General features: G+C 35.9%; 1 protein-coding gene and 1 long non-coding RNA gene across 2 annotated transcripts; both read left to right on the plus strand.

Annotated features, from left to right (window-relative positions):
• The first annotated feature begins 1796 nt into the window (after window positions 1-1796).
• On the plus strand, window positions 1797-15076 carry LOC123272867. The gene is made up of 3 exons (XR_006511188.1): window positions 1797-1809; window positions 10105-10243; window positions 15051-15076. It is a non-coding gene; the product is annotated as an uncharacterized LOC123272867 (long non-coding RNA).
• A 3203-nt stretch (window positions 15077-18279) lies between these two features.
• Window positions 18280-19203, plus strand: LOC123273359. The gene is made up of 3 exons (XM_044740762.1): window positions 18280-18294; window positions 18346-18855; window positions 18925-19203. The coding sequence occupies exons 1-3, from the start codon at window positions 18280-18282 to the stop codon at window positions 19201-19203; spliced, it is 804 nt and encodes a 267-aa protein (XP_044596697.1).
• The last annotated feature ends 356 nt before the right edge of the window (window positions 19204-19559 follow it).

Genomic DNA, 19559 nt, shown 5'->3' on the forward strand with positions numbered 1-19559 from the left:
ATTTTGGCCAGGCAGTAGCAAAGATGTAATCTCTGGCCATTTTGGATTACATGTGAACGTGATAAATAAACATGGTCGTCCATATTCGCGCACGAAAGTTAGAGCATCCTGTATATATTCTTGCATATGACGTGGACTGCCTACGTACGATGATGGTAAAATGACATGGTTACCAATTTCGGCGACGTCGGCGTTGTTGTTGAAAGCGTCTCGCAAATGAATGTACTCTTTCGCGCGCAGCTTTTATTGATTATATCGTAAGTATCGTAGTCGTTCGCTCTCAATCTTCGCGTACATGTCGACCATGAATTGTTGACAAAGCTCAAGACATCGTAAAATGACGTTGTCCAGGCCACGTCTAATCATTAATCGGTACGCATAATAATCCTTTGAGCTAACGTTCTTGTTTGTTTCAGCTCCTGTAATATTTGTTCATAAAAATTAATTTAAATTTATTACGTTCAATAATTTAATTGTTTTGTTAAATTATTAATGATCTAATTAATAATCAATGAAGTACCTGATACGGGATCTCGTTGTTTTATGTTTATGCAATATCCATCTTGTCCCTTCCAGAATATTAGCGGATATTGGAGAGCGTCATATGAACGATGTGCGTCAGCACTGAACTGAAGATAATTGGTGCATATGTGATTTGAATATTTTCAACAACTCGTTGTGCTCGTTCAAAAGAGCATTTAGCTCGCTGACGATGCGCCTGGCATAAAATGAATCAAGGTTATTATAATCACAACGTGCATTCACGCGATTTGCACGTGCGCTTCCGGAATCCTCGCCGCCCATAAAGTAGATTTGTAAGAATTTATGTGGTTCGTTTGGCATTGGCAGCAGTGAGCCCATTTTATGATAAACTTGGCCTCTGATTTTGAATGTAGAATTGAATTGTTGACCATTTGCATTAGTATTTCGAACTATTTCTGTTGCTCCGAACGATGTCATTTGAAAGCATGAATTGAATCTTCGAATTGACTTCAGGAACACGTTAGAATCTGGATCCGTGCCGATAAGTAAGCCGTTCAATGGTTCAGGTGGTGTTTTAATGTCAGGTAGTTGCACTTTTCCTGACGTGCAACACATCCCAGCTGGCTCATTTTTGAATTTCAGAGCATGACAATGCGGACATTCCTTGTCCATAGCACCAATTACCACTTTTAAATGAGCATAATATTCAATATCGGGCTCATACTGGAATGCTAGACGCAGGAATGAATCAGATATAAATGCTCGATGTACCTGTTGTCGTTGTTGGTCATTTGTTCTTCTTCTATTGACTGTGAAACGGCGTGATTGTCGTTGTTCTAATCTTCTGACTTCATTGCGTTCAGCTCGTGTATCTTCTGGCTCTTCTTGATGCAATTGCGCCATTCTGACACGTGCATCAGTATTTTGTTGCTGTATTTGTTCTTCCGTTCTTTCGGATCTGCTATTTCGCAAGTTTCGAGCTTTACTTGTACTGCGGCTCAAATCAGCCCCTTTGCATTTTCTTGGCATTGCTCACTGTACAAAGCATACATAAATAGAATTAATGAAATTATTTACTGATGAAAAATCTTAAAAGTATAATTAGGGCCAGGATTTTTGCCGCAGTTTTGAAATGATTAGTTTTAATTTATGAAATTATAACAAAAATATAAGTTTTATGGAAAAATTTTTCAAACAAAAGTAAAAAATTAAATTTTATGAAAACATTGTCTCTTATAATTTTTTCATACAACCAATATTTCCATTGACATTTCAAAATAAAGATTCATAATGATTGATTTTTTGGAAACTATGAAAATCTTAATTGTTCAATTACATTTTTTTAATAAAATTAAATTAAAATTACATTTTTATAAGATCAACAACATTTTCGATATAAATAAAAAAAGTATACTTACAACACAAAATCCGTTGTTATTGGAAGCTCGTGTCACGTGTTGAGTACTTTTGAGGTTATAAAATCACTTGATTAACTAATCGTGCAAAATACACTCAAAATTGATAATTTAATTATTATTGATAAAATAGGAATGATTAAAAGTTAATATGAGAGTTACACTGAGATAGCAAAATAATAATTGTCAACGTTACTACTACACTTGATGCATAAACAATAATGATGGCCGACAACTGTGTAGGGAGTGAGAAAGAAAGGAGACCGGCTTCGTTCTCATCCCTACTCCGTGCTGTTTACTGGGTCAGAAGTGACACCTGTAGACATCTGGCGGGGATAACTAATTAAATGACGATTGATCAGTTTTCGACCGGAGAGGAAAAATGATTAAATTACTAAAATGGCTATTAAAAAATAAGGGTTGATCGTAGAAGGGTGAAAATTGAGGATTGTATGTATTTTTGTATGTTTTATCATTAAAAAAATAGAAATTAAAAATTTTGTCTAAAAAATAAAAAAAAAATTTAGGGGTGGACTACCCCTAACATTTAGGGGGATGAAAAATAAATGTTGGCCAATTCTTATAGATACCGGATAAGCACAAAAAATTTCATCGAAATCGGTCAAGCCGTTTCGGAGGAGTATGGCAACGAAAACTGTGACACGAGAATTTTATATATTAGACTAGATTCTGGTTAAAAATCTAAAAATTATTCACTCTTATTTAATACTTATTTATGAACATTAACCATTGACATAATTGAAGAAAATAAAACGTTTTTTAATTAATTTGTCTCTTGAATGCTACGATGGCACACCTTTTTCGAGTTAACCAAGAATTTAAAGACTCGAAGGTGTTTGATGATTTGGTGAGTCAATATGTAAACAAAACCAAGTATACTTTTGGTAAAAGTGATTCGAAATCAATGAAGACTCACTGTGAGAATAATAATAAAAATGTTGATGACTATCCCAATCTAAAATATTATTATCGCTACATGCGATGTAGTAGAGGTGGAACGTATATTCCGAAAAAAAAAAGAAGGTGCGAAATCACGGAATACTAAGTAAGTATATATTTATAACTACTTATTTATCAAAATTTATCAGTTGTGCTATTATATTTGGACTAAAATAATCTGGATTTTAATTTTTTAATGTTACATTTTACCATATACTTATATTTAATATTTATTACAGATCTAAAAAAATCCATTGTCCCGTTGTGCTTCACGTAACAGCAAATTTAAAAAAAAAAAGTACTGGTCATCAAAAAATGGGTTTTTCAACATAATCATTCACCAGTAAGTCATATATAAACCAGGCAATAAAAATAACAGTTAATATAATATAATAATATAATAAAATAATATAAAATTTATATCCAATATTCTACACTTTTGTTCATTAATTTGATGAAATTATGTTAAGCACAGTAGTGCTAACATAATAATTTTTAACATACAAAAGATTTTAATTTAACTTTTTAAGCAGAAACTCTCAGTAACATTAAGTATATTTATTCGTTAGATAAAAAATGGATTTCTTAAATAGTCCTCTTTTGTTGACAGGAAAATAATGATGATAATGTGAAACGCAGTTATGGTCATAGTGAAGACACGGCGAGGAACGATGAAGATTCTGATGATGAATTTGAAACTGCTCATAACAAAAAAAAAGTCTTCTAGGTTCGGTGGTCGACACACAGGCTAAAAAGAGATATGAGCTTACTCTTAAAAATGTGGGAAACAGCTCTGAAAGTCAGCTTTTAGTTTCGGAAATCGTGAAGCGGATAAAGAAAAGTTTTGACTATGATGAGAAGACAGTTCCAATGAAAAAAAATATGCTTTTAAATTTACTGGAAGAATTTGAACAGTTAGATAATCTACCACATTCCTCAGATGAATCTGACGAAGATTCTGCGCATCTCAAACTTTTACCTTCAGCTAATCAGTCTCCATTACATCTTCCAATCTCACCGAGTAATTCATCATCGCATGAACAATTGCTTTCACTGAATAATTTTCCAGTACATCTTGACCTTTCGTTGTCAACCGAGTCACCGCAACATTCACTGAGTTACCGCAATATGTCATCATCACACCTTCAGCGTTCAAATTTACGAGAAAAGTCTCAAAAGAATTCTCATAATGCAGTACCGTGTTCACTAAAAAAAAAAAACCTATTCCAAAACCATCAAATGATGACCGGGAATTGTCTACTGCGAATAATGAAATTATCGTTGAGAAAATAAAGTCACCTGGACGACCTAAACGCCAACAAAAGCCTGCTATAGGCGCCGATTATTTGACTTATGGCATTAAAAAAACTAAAAAAACATAATTACAGCTGTTATAAAATTGAATTAATCAACTCAATTTATATAAGTTTCATAGAAGCTTCATATTTAAATATGAGGTATTCCATGCCAAATCGACCATTTTTAAACCTAACTCCTTTAAATTTAGCTGAAACTTTTCTATTCTTTTCTACCCTTTGAGACATTTTTTAAAATTTTTTCATCCAACCCAAAAAGAGTTATGAATTTTTCAAAAAAATGGCTTTTTTATTTTCAAGTAGCCATAACTTTTTTAAACATTGACCTTTGGGTACTTTTTTTTTTATTTATCGTATATTTCAGATGTGTATCAAAAATGGGGACATTATCTCATAATAGGGACTTTCACCTTACATGTTTTTAGTATTTTTGGCCTTAAAAAATGCCTCGTCCCTATTTTTAATTTGATCTAATATCTCTTTGGTGACCCATTTTACTTTTTCCCTCTTACTATTTATAATTTTATTTTTTATTGGAGCAACTTCATTAACAGTATTCACTAATTCTATAATTATATTATTTACAAGCAAATTGTACTATAATTTATTAGAAATTTTCATTTCATCTTTTAAAAAAGCTAAATTTTCTTTTAACCTATTGTCAAACAAGTCATAATCGATCGATTTAAAGTCTCTTTTTGATATAATTTTACGCTTAAAGTGATAGTCAATTTGTTGATTTCATTTAATTATCAAAATATTATGATTTGAGATCTTAGGAGTAAATAAAACATTAAATTTAATATTACAATTGGTAAATACAAGATCTATTATTGTTTCAGATGTTAGTGTAGTGCGTGTCGGAACATCAATTTTTTGTTTTAGACCTAGTAGTCTGAGTTCTTTAACTAATTTATTAGCGTAGTAATTTTCTCTTTTAACATCTATATTAAAATCTCCTACTACTATGAGTTTACCCTTATCAATTATATCGTCTAACAAAGCTATGATGTTCCTACAAAAACTACTAATCACACCTGAGTTTGGCGACCTGTATAAATTACATAAAATTACAGGTTCTTTGCCCTGTAACTTTATTATATTTAACCAGGTACCTTCAGTATAATCATCAGTATTCAATAATATTTCATACTTTAAATGTTGTTTTACAAACGTTATTACACCTCCAGTCCTGTTGCTATTTGAATCAGTGCGTTCTATGTTGTATCCGGACAGGCGAATTTCATGGTCCATGACATCCTCCTTGACATGTGTTTCTGTTAAACCGATAACATCTGGTCCAACTGATATAGTCCAATTTTCAAAGATATCTTTATAGCATATGAGCCCACATATATTTAAGACTATTATGTTCAACTCACGGTTCTTGGTTTGCTATTGTTTACTTGTTGATTTTTTATCTTCATTTTCAAGGATTTTTTTAAAACATCCACAGTGCAAATCCGTAGCAACATGATCCGTTTTAATGTCAGCTTGATTATTTTTATCTATCACTCGAACACAATTTACACATTTTTTAAATGAGTTATGACAATCTTCCTCTTTATGTTGTTCAGCATACTTTCTACACACAACATTTCTCTCACAATTTTTCGCCATACGGTCAAAGCCCCAACATTGAAAGCATCTTAGTATGTTGACATGGTTGAAAATCCAATAGCTATTCCAGCCAACTTTTAGTCTTCCCGAAGCCAATATTTTCTCATGAACCAATGGTATCATTTCCAAAATTAAAGAGCCTTTGTTATGATTAGTCAAATATTTTTTAACTATTTTAATGCCTGGTTTTTCATTAATTTAAGATAAACTATTTTGTTTAATTATTGAATCGATGAGAGCACTTTCCTCCATATTTATCCACTCTTTCTCCATACTAAGAACTTTAATTTTCGGAGCTTTTTTATGTACTTCTGCTATCTCAAGAATCACTAAATTTAGTCTGAATTTCTTTACTAATCGTTAGTCTATCCTCTTCTTTTCCTATGTCAATGATCACATTTCCATTTAATCCAGGTATTATTTTATTAACACTTACACCAAGTTACGCGACATCGAAACTGTTTTTTAGTTGATTTACAGTATCTTTCGTTTGCTGTTTTTTTATAGGTTTAACAATAATACGACCTCCTTTATTATTTGTAGATGTTCTTGATACAGCACTGTAAGTTATATTCTGACCCAACTCGGTATAATTTTTCTGATTTTCAGATATTTTCATTTTAAGTGTCAAAATATCTTCTTTCACAGACTTTAACTCCTCTGAAACTTGTAATTTTACCGCTTCAAAAAGATATTCTTTTATTTCTTTAAATTGATCAGAAATGTATTTTTTCATAACTACTTTCAGTGTATTTGTAATATCTATTGACATTTTATCTAGCTTCTCTAGTATGAAATTAATTTTTAACTTCCCGCTACGAAAATCGAAGATTTTCAAAAATCGGGAAGTTATTGTTTTCACCCCGTTTTGCAAAAACCGAGTTTTCATCAGATCTCGACGTTTGAAGGTCACAGGAAGCTTCCCTGACTATCCCTGCGAGGTTGTCACGGTGTTTGTATGTGTGTGTGTGTGTGTGTGTGTGTGTGTGTGTGTGTGTGTGTGTGTGTGTGTGTGTGTGTGTGTGTGTGTGTGTGTGAAAGTATGTGAACCGCTTATAACTTTTGAACGGCTTGACCGATTTCATCACGGTTGGTGCCATTCGAAAGGGCTTGACCAAACTTAGATTTTGAATACTATTTGGACCGTTTTAGATCAATAGATTTTGATAAATCTTAAAAAAACTGAAAAAAAAAAATTTTTTCAAATGTGGTTTTTTTGGAATAACTTTTAAACGGCTTGATGGTTCAATTCCAAAAACTAATCAGCTCTTAACCTCAAAAAACCACGTCGATCGCCACCAGTCCGGTCAAAATCGGTTGATTCGTTCGAGAAATATCGTGAACGAAAGAAAACCGAAAAAAGTGTTTTTTCAGAATAACTCCAAAATTTCTAGCGCGATCGATTCAAAATTTAAAATTCTTCGTGAGGCTTAAAAAACTGCGTCGAATGCTACCAACCGCGTGAAAATCGGTTTATTCATTCAAAAGTTATTGCGGTTGAAAAATTCAAAAAATAGTGTCATCAAATCCCTATCAGACTTTTGAGCTCGAAGAGCTCAAAAGCATAGGAAAACAATCTCTTTGAGCTTGGAGAGCTCAAAATAACCCATAAATTGTGTTTTTGAGCTCGAAGAGCTCAAAAATGTCATTGGTGCAATTTTAAGCGCCTAAGTATGGAATTAGCGGGAAGTTGCAGGGATGGCCTTCAGGGTCAACCGTTTTCCTAATTTTTTTGTTAAAGAAACTTTCAAGATCTTTGTGGTCACCAGTACTTGATTCCTCTTTACTATTTGAAATACTATTACTATTATCATCATTATTCTCATTATTCTTACTTTGACATTTTTCACTTTGTTTGTCAGCAAAATCAGGACCCATGTCCAATTCTTCATCGTGATATTCTCTATCCCATCTCCGACTGCGTCTATAATGTTTCTCACCGATTACAGTTTAATTAAACAATTCGCAATTGCCTTTACAAATTACCTTATCTCCTTTATTATTGTATATTTTGTGATCTTTAGTGCAAGCCGGATGAAAATCCATCAAACATGTCTGACAAGTTTCAACGATTCTTTTAATGTCTCCTTTACACCGTTTACAGATATATTTCTTGTTCATTGTAGTATTTTAAATTTTAAATTTGAATGAGTTTTCTTATCCAGTACTAGGGGTCACGACTAGGTCATTTAACTGCCTTAATATTATTCTATATAAGGTGTTAACTATAGTAGATTGTATTGAGAATCGGTCTTAAGTCTGTAGAGAAACTTAATCTTATCCTTTCATTTATAAACTTTTAGCATAAATAACTTTATAATTACAGTAAAATAATCAAAATAACTATCGTAATTCACGAACACACATGTTACTAATACATATTAATAATAACTCAAAATTTTCTTCGTCTATGTATTCATAATTTTTTTTACTATTTAACGTCAATGCAAATAGATTTCTCCCACTTTTAACCCTGAACACTATCGCCCCCTAGCGCCTAGAGCCGCGTACTATTATTGGGTAAATGATGAAAAAATTAATTAAAAATAGAGTGTAAATTAAAAAAATCAAAATTTGTATTTAACAAATTCTAAAAAAAACAGCGAATTTTTTGAAAACATATTTATTCCGTATTTATTACACAGTTAACGTTAAATAAGTTATAAACAACTTACCAGAAATAAACAAAGCCGCCAAGTTTATATCCACATTTATTTTTTAATGATTTATATAAAATTAACAAAAGGTTTAAAACATAAACCAGATAGTAACCTCGAAGTATTTATAAATGTAATATTTATTGAAACTTTTATTTTCTTAATTATCACAAAAATTGATTTTTAATTTGGATAATACTAATCACTCTGTAATAGTTTTACACCAGCACCGTATATATATTTGACAGTTTTACGGGTGCAACCGGGGTACTCGTGACGTCACAAAAATTCTTGCTCAGGACGCAGCAAAATTTAAATGAACAAAAAATTATCCAGTTTCTTAATTAATAATTATAATTGATATAACATAAGTTTCTTTTTTTTTTCTTTTCTAACTATAGAATACATACATTTATCTATTATTTATAGAAATAATTTTATTATTATCGTTAACAATAATAATATTTTTTGAAATTTTTATTTTTGTTATGATAAATATACAAATTATTTTTCATAAGACAAATGTTTAGTTTCAAAAATTCTTTATTATGATTATTACATGCATAAACAATACATATGTAAGTTAAAAAAAAATATTTTTCACAATCTGAAAATATTTGTAAGCGGTATTATGGTACGTCGGTAAGAAAGTTTTCGATGACTGTTCTTACCATACAGTCAATTGATTTTAGATACTTTTGGTATATTCAAATATCGAATATTTTTATCTGGCGTCACAACTTCAAAACGTTCAGTGAGAATAAATTTTTTAACTTCCCGCTAAGAAAATTAAAAATTTTCAAAAATCGGGAAGCTATTGGTTTTACCCTGTTTTTCGAAAATCAAGTTATCAACAGATCTCGACGTTTTTAGGTCCTAGGAAGCTTCCCCGACTGTTCCCGCGATGGTGTGTGTGTGTGTGTATGTGTGTGTGTGTGTGTATGTGTATGTATGTAAACCTCTTATAACTCTTGAACGGCTTGACCGATTTGAACGAAATTGGCGGTAATCGGAAGAGTTTCTCTGCCTTTAGATATTATATACTATTTGAGGTTATTTGGAGCAGTAGATTTTGAGAAATCTCAAAAATAAAAAATTTGAAAAACTGCTTTTTTGGAATAAATTTTTAACGGCTTTACCGATCGATTCCAAAAACTAATTGGCTTCTAAGTTTAAAAAACTGCATCGATCCCCGTCAACGCGATCAAAATCGGTTAATTGCTTCCCGAGATATCGTGAACGAAAAATTTGAGAAAATGTGTTTTTATTATATAACTCCGACATTTCTTCCTGGATCGTTTTTGATGCCATGAAATGATTTGTAGAGCTTAAAAAACTACGTCGATCGCCGCCAAAAACGTGAAAATCGGTTGATCGGTTTGTGAGTTATCGTTGTTGAAAAAATTTGGTAAAAGTGAATTTTTTTAATTTCTCCAAATTTTTTGGTCTGATCAATTTGTGTTTAGCATTTGTCTTCAGTAGTAAATCATAGAATTCGAAAAACTGCGTCGAATGTTGCAAATAGCATGAAAATCGATTTATTCATTCAAAAGTAATAGCTGTTTGAAAATTTTAAGAATAGTGTTTTATGAAACTTCTATCAAATTTTTGAGCTCGAAAACCTCAAAAGCATAAAACAGCTAACTCTATAAGCTCAAAAATCGGGAAGTTATTGGTTTTACCCGGTTTTACAAAAATCGCGTTTTCATCTGATTTCGACGTTTGAGGGTCATAGAAAGCTGCCCTGACTATCGCCGCGAGGGTGTCACTATATCTGTATGTGTGTGTGTGTGTTTTTTTTTTTTTTTTTTTTTTTTTATAGAGAAGGTAAAATACGTTTACGTATGCCAAGACTTGGTGTTGTTGCCAGGACTAGGTGTTGGTGCCTGGGTATGTCGGACTCAGAAGACGATAATTATTTCGCAACAATACCGACTAAACATCCTCCTCTCTCGTTTCTCTATAGATGTTACAGGGAAGACTGGATCAGGACCGCGTTAGCATTACTTCAATCCAGTCCATGTTGTGCCTCACGACAGCTACTTCTTGTTATTACTGGTTTCTAATCCCTTTCTGCGATTTTTTCTTTCAAGAGACGCTGCGCGTAGGCTACTACAGCTGTCCAGTTTTCTTCTTTTTTGATCATGCAGGTTACCAAGCTCTCAGGGGAGAGCGCGGTGCCCATTGTTTCTTCGGTGCAGATTCTATCGTCCTTCCATCGATCACACTCGAAAAACGTGTGCTCGGCGTTGTCAATTTTGTCTGGACAGTATTTGCACGTTCGTGTGCTGTGCAAACCCATCTTGAATAGATAGGCATTGAACTGCCCATGTCCCGTCAGTAGCTGGGTCAGAAAGAAGTCCGTGTCCCCGTGCTTCCGAGAAAGCCAGACGTTGATGTTTGGGATCAGTCGCGCTGTCCATCTGCCTGTCTCTCCCGACGACCATCGGTCCTGCCACTCTTGCTGCGTTTCCGTTTTTATCCTCGTTCTTGCCTCCTTTATGTTTTCGCCACCGATTTTAGCGTCGTAGAGTCTTGCTCTCTCGAACGCTAATAGGTCGATGGGCGCAGCTCCCGCAATGACCAATACAGCCGCTTCGGAAATCGTGCTGTAGGCGCAGGCAACTCTGAGAGCGCCTCGCCGCTGCACTGCTGCCATTTTCCGCCGATAGGTTTTCTGCTTTAATATATCTGCCCATATTTCCGCTCCATAAAGCAGTACCGAATGGACTGCTTCCAGAAGGACTCTCCTCTTTTTGGTTCTTGGTCCCATAGTATTCGTCATAATTCTTGCTAGGCTAGACACCGTCTTGCTGGCTTTCTGGCATGCACTATCGAGGTGTTCGCGGAAAAATAGTTTCTTGTCTATCATTACCCCCAGATAGCGCAGGGCCCTTGTTGACGTTAGCGTTATTCCTCCCATGTCCACAGCAAATGGTTTTGGGAACCATTTTTGGCGAGTCAGAACGACCATCTCGGTTTTGTGTTTTGCGAGTTTCAGGTGGTGTTTATCGAGCCAAGTCTCGACAGCATCAATGGTTTCCCGAACGAGTAGTTCGGCCTCCTCTACGCTGTCTACTATTATCGTGGCCGCGACGTCGTCTGCAAAGCCCGTTAGCTCCACTTGCTTTGGCAACGGGATTTCCAGAAGCTCGTCGTAGTCCGCGTTCCATAGATCGGGCCCCATTATTGAGCCTTGCGGCACGCCAGCCGTTATGGCGTATTCTTGTGGACCTTCCGTGGTTTCTGCTATCAGCTTTCTCTCGTCAAGGTAGTTGTCGACTAGTGCCAGATTCTCCGGCTCCACGTCAAATCTGTGCTCCAAGGCGTCCAAAATATCTCTTCAATTTGCGCTGTTAAAGGCATTTCTAATGTCTAGCGTGAGAACAAGACACACCTTGCGGGCTTTGAGGCTACCAGTCCATGCTTCTCTCGCTGTCGCTACGACTTTCTGGATCGCGCCGACTGTTGAACGTCCTTTCCGGAAGCCGTGTTGGTTTGCGGCAAAACCTCCAGTACAGTCTATGTCGTTGCGAAGTCTCCCTTGTATGAGCTTCTCGAGCAGTTTTCCAGCAATGTCCAGCATACACAGTGGTCTAAACGACGAAGGTGTTATGGGGGTTCCCTTACCTTTGTCTAAGAGAACCAATCTCTGCCGTTTCCAGACCACGGGAAACGTGCCAGTTGCCAAGCGTGCGTTGTAGGTGTTCAGGAGTATGTCTGGGTATTCCAGGGCTACAGTTTTGATCACCGATGCCGGGATGCCATCAGGTCCAGGTGCCTTTCCTGTTTTGAGTGACTTGGCCGCGTCTTGTAATTCCTTAGTTGTGAAGGGTGTTACTTCGCTGTTTTTAGTGTAGTGTTTCTTCTCCCGCGGTGGGTGTTTGGGGAAATGCTCCGTTACAATGCTCTCCATCAAGGCAGGAGACTTCGGTGCCTCTGGTGAAGCCTTTCCAAGTCGTTTGGTGACAATTTGATAGGCTTTACCCCAGAGGTCATTGTCGAGATCGTTGCAGATCTCTTTCCACAGTTTCGCTTTACTTGCTTTAATGGCTCGGTTTAGCGTCTTCTTGGCCTGCTTGTACTCTTTTGAATACAAGTCCTGGCTTGGGGAGCGTTTCGTAGCTCTCGTTGCTCGGCGACGTAGCTGATGGCATATTTTGCGAAGTTCTGCTATGTCTGCTGACCACCAGTACGCCGGCCTGTGGAAGCTCTGGTTTTTCAGCCGCGGCATAGAGGCGTCACATGCGGCAGTAATTTCCTTCATCGTGTTTAGCACTGCCTTTTCCGTCTCGCTGCAGGTATCCGGTGTCGGGTTGTTCTGGAGGATAGACCAGCTTCGTGCGAGTGAAGCTTGCAATGCCTCTGGATCAAGCGTTTTGGCATTCCACTTCAGCTTAGAAACGTCGCGTTGTGAAACCGGAGCAAATGCTAATCCAACGCTGAATGTCACAAACTGGTGATCACTGCCACTGTATTCTTCGGATACTGTCCAGTCTTCAATCATGTTGGCAGTTCTTGGAGTTGCCAATGAGATGTCGAGGATGGATTCTTGGTACCCTGGTCTTCTAAAGGTCGTGGTGCTCCCGGTGTTCAGCACTATGAGGTCGAGTCTAGCCACGACGTCAGCGACCTCGTTTCCTCTGGTGTCGGAGAAAGCAGCGCCCCACTCAGCCGATTTAGCGTTGAAGTCTCCGGCTACGATAACTTCGCCGTCGAACTTAGTGACCGCATTTTCTATATTTGCGAGTTTCTGTCGGAACACACTAATCCCTTCGTTAGGTGAGAGATAGACGCTCATGATGTAGGTTGTGGGGGTTTGAATCCAGACAAAACCTGCTCCACCTCCGCTGTTGTTGACGGTAACGTTCTTTGTATTCACAATCCAAATTGCTGCCGTGCCCGTTTCGTCTGCGAACCATGTTTTACCTTCGATGTTTAGATATTGCTCGCAGATAAAGCAGACGTCAATTTTATCTTCGAAAACACGCTGGCGCAGCAGGTTTTGCGCCAAGGCGCACCTATTCAGGTTGCCTTGTAGTATGCGTGTCATTTATGACCTTTCGTGGCTTCTGCAAGTGCTTTGCGGAATGCCTTACACGCTCCAGTGCCAGAAATATGGCATAGACTACCCTGGGCATCTTTGTCCGAAGCACAAAGGAAGCATTTTAACTTCTCCGTGCAGTTTACGGCCTTGTGGTTCTCCGCCACATTTGTAGCAGCACCTGCTCCTGTCTGGTCCCGCACACTGACGTGTTTGGTGTCCATAACCAAGACATTTAAAACAACGTGTTACTTTTACTACTGGGCGTATACGACAGTTCACCAAACCGATCCGTATACGGGCCTTGTCAAGGGCCTTAATCGCACTGGGCTCGTCTAGTTCGCAGAAGGCTGCCCGATTACCTCGTGGTGTGGGTTTTCTCAAATTTACCCGTTTGACCTCCAGGTTGTCAGTGAATTCACGTTTGAGTGCTTCACGGACTTCGCTCTCGGTAGAGATTTCATCTAAGTCGAGGATCTCGATCGTTGTTGTTGGTGTTAGCATCTTGACTGTGCCGATGTTTGCAGTGGCTGCCCTTACTGCATCGGTGAATGCCTTGCTGTCTTCGGTCTTTCGAGCCATTTCAAGGAGAACGCCTCCGTGTTTCGTCTTTTTAATAGACCTTATGTCTACGCCCGTATCGACAGGGCTTACCTTGGCCTTGATTTCCTTCAGGAGATCGGCGTATGTTCGCCCATCAGCTGGTTGGACTAGGACAGTTTTAGTTCTTATCTTCTTCCTCCTTGGTTTCTTGGAGCCACCGCTGTTTGGCTGGTTTTGGGCTGTAGCAGCTTGAGTCACTGGCTTCTGTTCTTTCTTTTTCTTGTTTTACCGAGTCACTTTGGTCCAGGCATCATCCCGGGCTGTCTTTTTCTGTGCTGGCTTGTCAATATCTGAGGAAGGGCTGGGCGTGGACAGCGGCCTCTTCTTGTTGCCATCTCCTTGCTGTGGTAATTTCTTAGGAGTGGTCAGAGGTGGCTGTGATTTTTTGTTCATACTCGGAGATGTTTAAGTCGTTGACGCCGACTTCGTTGGTGATTTGTTGGCCAGCTTATATGCCGTACTAATAGACGAAACCAATTTTCTGATCTCATGGTGGAGATTCTTTTTGTCTTTTATGAAGTCGGCTAACTTATCAATCTTGTTGCCGAGCCTCTCCATTGGTGACTGTTGGCCGGTGACGGTCGGTAGAGAGTTCATTCTTCCTCGGTGGGTTTGATTAGTGGCAGGAGCAAAAGGTCCTCCACTTTTTGAAGGAATGTTGCTCAGCTGTCCGTTCTCTGCCATCTGGGCTGATTTCGTACTCCCTGTAACCTTGCTAGCATAGCTAGACAGCAGAGCCATGGTGTCTACTCCACTGTTCAAACGGTCGCATGATAACGACGAGTTTAGGCCCGTTTGCACGCCTTACCTCGCCGGCACTGAGGTATCCATCCTCTGTACTGTATTCTATTTCCTCGGTACCCGACGCATCTGACGTGCAGATATGCCGGGCATTCCCCTATCCACCACCTTAGGAGGCGCCCGATGCGGGACCCAGCAAGCCCGACACGAGGTGTGTGTGTGTGTGTGTGTATGTGTGCGTGTGTGTGTGTGCGTGTGTGTGTGTGTGTGTGTTTGTGTGTGTGCGTGTGTGTGTGTGTGTGTGTGTGTGTGTGTGTGTGTGTGTGTGTGTGTGTGTGTGTGTGTGTGTGTGTGTGTGTGTGTGTGTGTGTGTAAGTATGTAAACCTCTTATAACTTTTGAACGGTTCAATCAATTTCATCGCGGTTGGTGCCATTCGAAAGGGCTTTGCCAAACTTAGATTTCCTGAAAATTTGAACCAATTTGGACCGATAGATTTCGATAAATTTGGAGAAATCTAAAAAAAAAATAGGAACAAAAATTTTTTCAGAAGTGGTTTTTTTGGAATATCTTTTAAACGGCTTTTCCGATCGATTCTAAAAACTAATCAGCTCTCAACCGTGAAAAACCACGTCGATCGCTTCCAATCCGGTCAAAATCGGTTGATTCGTTCGAGAGATATCGTGAACGAAAGAAAACCGAAAAAAGTGTTTTTTCGGAGTTACTCCGAAAATTTTAGTTTGACCTATTAAAACTTAGAAATTCTTTATGAGGCTTAAAAAACTGCGTAGAATGCTGCCAACTTCGTAAAAATTGGTTCATTCATTCAAAAGTTATTGCGGTTTGAAAATTCAAAAAATAGTGTTCTATGAAACTTCTATCAGACTTTTGAGCTTAAAAGCTCAAAAGCATAGAAAAGATATCATTTTGAGTTCGGAGAGCTCAAAACAATACACAGATTGTATTTTTGAGCTCAAAGAGCGCAAAAAAAAAAAACGGCCATGTATTAATGGAATCAGCGAGAAGTTGCAGGGATGGCCTTTAGGGTCAACCGTTTTCCTAATTTTTTTTTAAATAAATGGTGTAAATTTGCTCCATATTTGGTTTCAGTGCCTTTCTCAAAAAATTTTAGTTGAAATTTAAATTTAAAATTCCATGAATGTTGACATTTTATTTATTGGATATTTTATTTAATCCGTAATATAAACCCGTAGAAATAATGAAAAAATTTTTTTATTGTTACAGTTTATCATGATTGCCAGTAAGAGGGAAGAGCGGCAAGGAAACTTTCAATGGTTATAATAGATATTTTCAATACATATGTGTGAAGTTAGGCATTCCCAGGGCTTAAAAATTGAGACACGAGTCTAAGAAACGGCGTGTTTACAATGAGACCGAGTATGCTTACCCCCACTCGCCTAACGGCTCGTGGGGGTAATCTGCGTACTCGGCCCCATTGTAAACCTGTCGTTTCTTTTGGCGAGTGTCTTAATTAAGCCCTGTGAATGCCTCAAATGGGACATATGTATCGAACAATATTTTTTGTAACGACTGCTTTCAAGGTTCAGCAGAGAGAAATCATCATTTACAAAGAAATGTTGTAATAAGCTGAACTATATCAGTTATCAAAAAATTATAAATAATATAAATAATACACGCAGTTATGGTTAGTAGTTGCACAGAGTTGAACATATGATCGACAAGCTGCTATTCATGTGTAGTTATTTGGTATGCGCAGGTGCTAGAATTAGTCTCAGTATGCTTGATAATTTGATTTGTAGTGGTAGTGGCGGACATATACATTCTTTGAATCTTATACATTTATTGTAGTTAATTTTCATTCCCGCACGGTCAAGCAGTTGGGAAGTTTGACTCCGCCTACTTTCCCGCATGCTACTATAGTATATGTAACCATCACGAGAATACGCAAATTTGCGTTGGCTGATCAAGGCTCGAATGTTGAACTTTGGAAGCAGGAGTTACAAAAATTTTTTTTATCAATTGTAGCACCATCTCTACGATTTCATTATAAATCTTTTTTTTGCTAACATACTAATATACTTAAAACCGATAATAAATAAAAAATTGTTTTTCTTTTCTATATATATATATATATATATATATATATATATATATATATATATATATATATATATATATATATATATATATATTAGGGTGTGCCAAAAAGACGATATTTTTTTTTTCACTCTTACCCCAAAATATGATAGGATATGTCTAAACAAAAATTCTGTCAAAAGGCCATCTCTTAATTTCAATTTTAAGAGCTCCTTCATCGAACTTTAAGTTTTCCCACATAAATAACATGGAAAGTACGGTCTTAAACAGTATTTTACCCTGCAAGCTGTGAAGAAAATTTTTGATAAAATGAATGATTGGACCTTTTTAAGCATTAAATTTCTGAGAAAAAATTTCATTGAGTCATAAATCAATCGTCATTATTTAAGTTTTTACGGATCTTTGAAATTTGAATTTTTTGAAAATTTTACGTTTTTTGCATTTAACAGCCAAACTATTGGAGATAGAAAAAAAATTAAATGGCAATTTTGTAGTTCGTTTGATGCTCTATAACAAAGTTCTTAACAATTTTTTTGTATAATCAATAACAAAAAAGCTACAGACCTACAAAGTTTTGTTTTTATTATTTTTCACTTTTTCAATTGAACTATCGATGATATAGAACAAAAATTTAGTATAAATTTTTTAGTATATCAAATTTGCAACAAAATTGTATAGGTGAGATTTTTCGTATTATTGATGGTTAAAAGTTACAGGCTCAACAAATTCTATTTTTATGATTTTTCATCTATATCATGTAGTATGTCAATAATATATATAAAAATTAATAAGAAATATAAAGTACATTCAATTTTTTACAAATTTATGCTTGGTAAACTTTATATACTGTCTGCAGTTCCTAGATCAAAAATTGTTTACTAAAATCCAGTAAGAATCAGAAGAACTACAATAAGAATTTGTGAAATAGAACCCTCCTTCAAGTTGTTTACTATGACTAGATTATTATAATTATGGTTTATGATGAAATATACACGATTAGATTAAATAATGATGATAATAAATTTATAATTACTTTGCAAATAAAACAGATAAAAAAGTTTTTTATACTTTTGATTATATATTTAGACTCTAAAGAAATATGTTTCCTTTTCAATATCAATTAATCGCAATTTAACCTCTCCGTTTAAAAACTCAACATTTCAAAATACTATTTTTTGTCTCTCGTTCAAGCAGTTATTGATGAAAGTACCGCCTTTCAAATATCACTAAAAAATTAAAAAAATTCATTTGCTCCTTTAGACTTTTGACTAGTAGTCGAATTTAACTAATACTGAAAACTGACATGAGATTTAATACTAGATCATAGTGGTTTTTTCAGATAACAAATGACTATTCGTTGTAATGTATAATTTGATCGTAATTTTTGAAATAATTTTCTAAAACTTAATGAACATTTTTATATTCCAGAAAAAGCATGACAGAGATGATTATAAAGAGCTTTTGGAATTAGTGTTAATATTCTTAGGTGGTACTCCGAAAAACGGGATCAAATTTAGAGCTCCAGGACCAAATCATCATGAAAGATGGATGGCTAAGGCTCTATATGCTTTAAAAATCTTCATTTTTAAAAAACAGTTTAAAGTCAATGCAACTGAAGTAAATGGACTGAGATATGTCTGCTTATTTCTAGTTAATTTCTACACGGTTTCATGGTTCAATGCACCTTTTGCGATAAAGTCATCCTATCAAGATTTGAATCTGATCAAAAATCTTTATGAATTCCGTTCTGTCCATAAAAAAATGTCTGAAGCAGCAACGGTGACATTTTCAAGACACTTATGGTACTTGTCAGAAGAGTTGGTCGGGTTAGCTTTGTTTGATGACAGAGTTTCCTTACATGCTAAGAGACAAACCGTAACTGCAATAAAAACGCGAGAAAGTAATGCTTCGAATTCAAAAAAATTTATCGTCAAAGACGTAAGCTTATTATTATCGAAAAACATCGAAGATTTTGCTAGCAAACAATCTCTATTTTTGTTTGAGCAGTATCAATTACCGTATCAATTTATGGACAAGGATCCAGAGCTCTGGGCATTTGATCAAGATTATCTACATTGCAAATCTGTGTTTTCAGACTTAAAAGTTGTCAACGATCTTGCTGAAAGAGGTGTTGCATTAATCCAGGACTTCAACAACTGCTTAACGAGAAATGAAGAACAAAAACAATATTTATTGCAAGTTGTCGAAGAACACAGAAAAAAATTTCCTTACGTTACCAAAAATAAAATTGTAGCTACTTATTCAAAGAAATCAAAAAAAATTTAACTACACGATTGAAACTATGATAATCGTTTTTGTCTGTTATTTTTATTAAGTGATTATAAATTTATTATCATCATTATTTAATCTAATCGTGTAAATTTTATCATGAACCAAAATTATAATAATCTAGTCATAGTAATCAACTTGAAGGAGGGTTCTATTTCACAAATTCTTATTGTAGTTTTTCTGATTCTTACTGGAATTTAGTAAACAATTTTAGATCTAGGAATCTCAATCTTGCTGATTAAAAAAATTAACCATTTGTCTCGATAATCACTCAATTTGTATTCATTGAATATTTCTTTAACGCAAAACATTACTGAAGTAACAATAATATTGTAACGATATTGAACTGCAGA

Source organism: Cotesia glomerata, linkage group LG10 (genome assembly GCF_020080835.1).
Source record: "Cotesia glomerata isolate CgM1 linkage group LG10, MPM_Cglom_v2.3, whole genome shotgun sequence".
NCBI lineage: Eukaryota > Metazoa > Arthropoda > Insecta > Hymenoptera > Braconidae > Cotesia > Cotesia glomerata.